The sequence below is a fragment of the Pundamilia nyererei genome, unplaced genomic scaffold (assembly GCF_000239375.1).
Source record: "Pundamilia nyererei isolate P.nyererei 1_Seehausen unplaced genomic scaffold, PunNye1.0 scaffold00002, whole genome shotgun sequence".
In the NCBI taxonomy this organism is placed as follows: domain Eukaryota; kingdom Metazoa; phylum Chordata; class Actinopteri; order Cichliformes; family Cichlidae; genus Pundamilia; species Pundamilia nyererei.
This window is the reverse complement of record NW_005187403.1, coordinates 2,068,721-2,074,985: the sequence shown is the minus strand read 5'-3', so window position 1 is coordinate 2,074,985 and position 6,265 is coordinate 2,068,721. Positions and strand designations below refer to the sequence as shown.

The following is a 6,265-nucleotide window of genomic DNA, read 5'->3' as shown; positions in this document are numbered from 1 at the left end:
AAATATAATCACCGCAGCTATTTCCATCCTTTTTGCAAAATCCACCACCATCCATATTCAACCACTACCCTTCCACATTTCTTTCCTGACGCCATACCTGCCCAGGACCTCATGCTCTCTGTTCCTGGCACCTACATGTCCAGTGAATCTCTTGTCAGTCTCTCCTCCATGGGAACCACTAAATCCAACTTACTCCAGAATTCCTCTTTCTCTTCCAACTATCCAACCTTTGGGGCATAAACACATTCAACAATTACCCCTTTGATTTCTAGTTTCAAACGCATGATCCTGTCTTGCACTCTCTTCACCTTTACAACCCTATTCACATAATCTTCCTTCAAAATTACCTCCAATGCTTCTGGCTTTGCTTCCCTTCCCCATAGTCCTCAGTCTTCACTTTCTCCATCATATCAGTCAGCTCTCTCTTTACCAGTCATAGTCCCTCCATTTAAAGTACTTATTCTCTCTGCCACACTCCTTCTCTTTCGCTGCCTCCAAACATGCCTTCCCTCTTTCCTTCTCTTTTATCCTCAGTCAACAGTAGCACAGTTTTCACCAGCACCCTGTTGGCCAACAGCACTGCATGTGATTGTTGTTAAACTGGGCCTCAATCCATCTACTATGGTTTGGTCTGCCAATGATTTACCATTGGATGCCCTTCTTGATGCATTTATCCAGTCTTGGGGCCAGCAATGTGTTGGCTTGTATCAATTCTAACTAGAACTGCTTAAAAAGATTGTTGAATTTGCTCCAACATAAGCTTTGAACATTTTTCACGCAATAGCAATGCAGTGCCTGCACAGATGTTTGTATGTCTGCAAAACTTTAAAACTTTTATCAGTGTTTTGTTTTTTTTCTCTAGTCTTGTTTATATTTCATTCCCATTGGAACAATATTCACTCAGTGCACTGCCCTTTTACAGTGAAACTTATAACACTTTCAAATAGAAAAAGTAATAAAATAAGCAAATTACTAGTAAGTAAAATACATAGTTAACTGATTTTGTGTTGTGCTCAGACCCAGCTTCCAACGCACCAACTGGTTTGGACCAGTTGGAAGAGAGTGCAAGCTGGTGATGGAGAAGGTTGGAGTAATAGACCTGACACCTTTTGGCAAGTTCATAGTAAAAGGGAAGGACTCACACAAGCTTTTGGATCGCCTCTTTGCCAACACCATGCCCAAGGTAGAAGACCTAATGTAAACTGTTCAGCTCATAAAGTGATGATTGTGTTGGTCACATATCCAGTGCACTGTACTGCTGCACAAACGGCCCTGACCACACAGTTTTCTCAAACTCCATAACCTGTTTTCAGGTGGGCATGACCAACATCAGCCACATGCTGACACCCTCTGGGAAAGTATACGCTGAGGTTACCATCACCCAGCTGGCACCAGGAAGGTTTCTGCTCGTCACAGGTTCCGGTTCGGAGCTGCACGACCTCAGGTGAAATGGATCAAACCCTTTAAACTTTAAACTCTCTGTCAAATTCAGCCGTAGATAATTTAGCAGCAATAATTGTCCTGAATAGTTTCTTTAAATAAAAAATAAAAATGTAATTAAAAAGAATATTTTAAAACATTATCTCTTCATGCAGTTTCAGTGAACCTGGGCTCAATAGATTTTCCAGACTGGGTTCCTTATTACAGTCTTACTCAGAGAAATAAGGAGTTTTGTTGCATAGCACAGAAAAACACAGAGCTCTGTCTTAAGGCTGATACTTCAGATTTTCTCCAAGTTTGTGTTTTCCTTTCAGTTTGCTTTGGGTCAAAATACACCAATACCCATGAATCTCAGTTACTGAAGTGAGTTGCCAAGATGTGATTTAATATTGAAAATGAGTAAACTAATTAGCTCATCAAATAAAAATAACTCTGAAACTCTTTAAATGAAGTACTGCATCATACTAAGAGTAGCAGAACTGAATCAGTGCCGCATGTCTAAAACTCCACGCACATATTGATTTAGACTACATTTCAATATTTCAGTCCCTGCACAGTGCTCATACTGTTAGCAGTTAAGCAAACACTGTTTTGCTCTCTGTCCTGCGCCCAGTTCAAGCTGTGCTGGCTTGCTGTCATTTTTGTACTGCAGAAACTTAAAACCTATCTGCAGCTGTTAACTCAACGCCCCTCGAGCTCCTCCAATCACGAGGCAGAATCGTAAACCATTTATTTTCATTCCTTCACTGTAATCAACTCTCTACCACAGTTTCAAAAAAGGCTATGAAGTTTTTTTTTTATGCCATGTAGCGACATCTAGTGGTAATTCACATATTTGCAAAGCCCATAAAATTTGTCTAGTCTATAAATGTATTAACGGCTCTTTGCCTTGTGGATTTGCACTTGCCACAGGTGGATAGAAACTGAAGTTGCACAAGGTGGATATGACGTTGACATTACAAATGTGACAGAAGACATAGGTGTGCTGGGCATTGCCGGACCAAACTCTCGCAAAGTTCTCCAGAAACTGACAAATGAGGATATGAGTGAAGCTGGATTTAAGTTTCTCCACTGCAAGTCCATCCAGCTTGCCGGCAAGCCTGTCCGTGCCATCAGGATCTCCTACACCGGTAGTGCAAGGCAGTTCATTTATTGCGTCTTGCAATGCAACTCTCCCTAGCTAGCTTTGCACAATAATATATATTTTTAGCCATGCCTAACAGCAGTGTTGGCCAGTGCTTCCTCCATACTGGTCCAGACCGAATATTTCAAATAGTGAAAAGAGTGAAATTTTCTACAGGCACTCTAGGTGAACCCCTGACATCTCATCTTTTGTGTCTAAACACAAAAGAAAAGAAATTCAAAAACATCAGTTTAGTGAATATAAAAAAATACGGAGGCTCATTTATCCCAAGAAACAAAAACTCCACGTGGATTTCAAGATACTTAGAATTATGAGATACCGAGTGAACATTTTTCACTTACTTTGACAAAAATGCAAGATTCTAATAAAGTAATGACATACTAAGTCAAATAATAAGTCATTATTATCTTTCAGGGGAAAAAGAACAATGTCAAGTATTAAATATAAAATCAATATTATGAATTACTCAGACAAACTTATACCAAAACAAAAATTCTGACTTAATAACTCAAACTTTAGCCTAATTTTTTAAAATAAAATGCAAACTATGACTTATTACGAACAAAGTTTAGACATCAATTAAATATTATGACTTGCTAATGCAAAATTCTGAAATATTCATTAAGAGATTTTAGATGCAAACTCAATACGGGGACTTGTTATTTTTATAATTATTATTATTATTATTATTATTATTATTATTATTATTATTAGTAGTAGTAGTAGTAGTAGTAAAATTATGATAAGTCAAAATGATGGTTATTGGGTTAAAAGTAGAATTATGAGTTACTGAGATGTTTTATTTAAGAAAAATGTGAGCTGTTAAATAAAATTTTGAATTTACTCATTCAACATTATGCAGAAACCAAACTAAAATCTTTCTTCAACTATTTCAACTACTTTAATTTTCATGTGCCTAGATTTTTATTTCATTAATTTTCCTTTTATTTTTATAAAACATGTACACTCCATGGTCTCAGTTCACGGTTTATGGATATTTTCTTTTATTTGTATGAATCTTTTACAGTGTGCATAGTCTCATAGTTTAGAGTTTATGACTGCTCCCATTCTTTTGTCTTTTCCTTTCAGTCACATAGTTTTCAGTGCTGAGTATCGACATGCTCTTAAGTGTAAGTGTTTTTGTGTCTAGGTGAGCTTGGCTGGGAGCTGTACACTGACCAGAAGGACTTGGCAGCTGTGTACCTGGCCATGATGGAAGCAGGAAAAGACGAGGGCATTGACAATTTCGGCACCTATGCCATGGCCTCGCTCCGACTGGAGAAGGGCTTCAGAGGCTGGGGAGCTGAGGTACATACATATATACATGAAGAAGGAAAAAAAGAATCCTAATGTTTAAATGTGAAGCAGCATATTACGCAGTAACAGGGAGACAGAGGAAATGAAAACGTCACCTCTTGATAGCTGCGTCTTCCACAAAATCAGCTTCAGCAGGAAACTTTGGGTGTCATATTGCAACTTTTTATAACAATTTTGAATAAGTTTCTTGAAAGTATTCAACTGGTATAAAATATGCCTCGCAAAAAAGCAAGTCCTTGCAGCCGTTCTGCCTCCTGTAATTCTCCTGTGAATCAAAGAGGCTTCGGTGTGGTAAGGCAGGCCATGCATGATGCTTTCTTCAGTATGAAGGCTGTCAAACTGTCGGGAATTCAAATCTTTGGCTGGGATGAAAATTACAGTTCACAAAACCTCACTCATGAATTCATCCACTTTTAAGGACAACACTGCGACACAAACAAACTACTTGTTGTGACAAAATTCAAGAGAAAAATACAGGCTGCAGATGGAGGGATGCATTTTTTGGACTTTTCATAATGTTTTGGACGACAGCTGTCCTTTTTTGAAGTCAGGAGGGTGCTGCATCACCAGCCAGGCTGATTCAAAAAATGCAAATCTTGTGGTTTTTCTCCATGATCTGTCTCATAGTGGTCCTTTAATATTATATTCCATCAGCGATGAAAACACCAAACGCACAGCTTCCCTTTTAGCCCAGTGAAAAACTATGATCTATGGTCCATTTTTTTCTCGCCAAACCCCAAACTGTGTCAATTTCTTCCTTTTCTGATAAAGATATTTTCAAAAGAGGCCTCAAATAAACAGCAGCGTATGCTTCACAGTCTAACTTGTAGTGTTTATATTAGAATATCAGCCTTTGGCCTTGATACTGTCATTAGGAGAGTGTGACACCCAGTGGACCAATCGTGAATTGCATTGCATTGGAAGGGTTAGGGTTTTCACACTTTGCAAAGCCATCATGAGGGCTGGATTTCACTGTTCACTGGGGCCTTGGGTCATAAGATTGAAACCCCTGGATTAGAGGAACATCTGCAAAACAATGGAGATGAAAGAAAGACGTCTTTGTGTGACTTTGGAAAAGAATCTGAATCTTACAGAGTTGAATTTTTGAGAGAGAAGATGTTTCTTCTCTTATCTTTTTCACCTAGTCTGTATATGGTATACACTCCAAACACCTTTTATTAGACCCGCCTTAATAAAGTGAAGTTGAATTTCACTGTTTTTAATTTACAACAAATGACACAATTATATTGGTGAAAATTTTACTTTATAAAGTACAGCTTTTTTTTAATCATTGATCTTTACAGATGAACTGTGACACTAACCCTCTGGAGGCAGGACTAGATTATTTTATTAAACTAAACAAGGTAACGTTGTTTCCTGCATGCATTCATATTCCAGTTTCAGTCATGCATTTCCTCTTTAACTGTTTGTGTCTGTGGTCCTGCAGCCTGCTGACTTCATCGGCAAAGCAGCTCTCCAGGAGATCAAAGCCAAGGGCCTGAACAGGAAGCTGTCCTACATTGCTGTGAACACAGATGATATCGACCCCGAAGGCAACGAGACTGTCTGGTACAATGGCAAGGTTAGCGACAACAGAAGATCAAAACTCAATTTCCAATTTAGTTTAGAGATTTGGTGATGATTCACACGACGCTGATGTCCCTTGACCTTCTCTTCAGGTGGTTGGCAACACAACCTCTGGAGCCTACAGCTACAGCAGCCAGCAGAGCCTGGCATTCGCTTATCTACCTCTGGAATTAAGCACTTTGGGCCAGAAGGTGGAGGTGGAACTGCTTGGGAAGAAGTACCCCGCCAACGTCATCCAAGAGCCCTTAATCCACACTGAGCCCACGCGGACCCGGCTGCAGAAGAAAGCTCAGAGCAAAGCATAAACGCAGGCTGTCCTCTCATCAGTTTCCCACCATTGAATGAAGAACAATCTTGCTGTGAACAAGAGTCAGGGTGGTTCACATCCTGAGTTGCTTGTGTTCACGTCTGTGGCCAGTTCAGGTCAACTTTATTCCGTTTTCTTACAAGGAACAAGTCTGAAACAGGCGTGCGAAAGCTCAGCACAGTCTTATAAACTGGGGCGTTCCTGGACCACAGTGTCTTGCATTGTTGACAGAGTAATTTCATTTTTGTAATTTCATGAATGGTTGTCAAATGTTTACGCATCAACTGTTGTCTCTCTTATGAAGAAAAACTCATTTTCAGATTGAATGGTGCCCAAATAAGTCTTGACTTTTGTGCTTAAAAAAAGATCAGTGTTTGCAAAGCTGTACAAAGATTTAACCAAATGTGTTTTCTGTAAGTATAATTAAATGGATGTACATTGATAATTAAAGCACTCACTGTGTTCCCACT

At 39.2% G+C, this 6,265-nt stretch overlaps 1 protein-coding gene across 2 annotated transcripts in view; it reads left to right on the top strand.

Moving 5' to 3' along the window:
- Positions 1-6,265, top strand: part of dmgdh (dimethylglycine dehydrogenase) — a 20,782-nt gene extending 14,517 nt beyond the window's left edge. The window contains exons 10-16 of one of the 2 annotated variants that reach the window (XM_005720115.1): positions 1,018-1,183; positions 1,314-1,444; positions 2,353-2,570; positions 3,735-3,892; positions 5,206-5,265; positions 5,349-5,483; positions 5,581-6,265. In XM_005720115.1, the coding sequence (XP_005720172.1) occupies positions 1,018-1,183; positions 1,314-1,444; positions 2,353-2,570; positions 3,735-3,892; positions 5,206-5,265; positions 5,349-5,483; positions 5,581-5,793 (1,081 nt within the window). In that variant the 3' untranslated portion in view covers positions 5,794-6,265. The remainder of the gene's footprint in view (positions 1-1,017; positions 1,184-1,313; positions 1,445-2,352; positions 2,571-3,734; positions 3,893-5,205; positions 5,266-5,348; positions 5,484-5,580) is intronic. The other variant, XM_005720116.1, reaches the window with a different exon arrangement.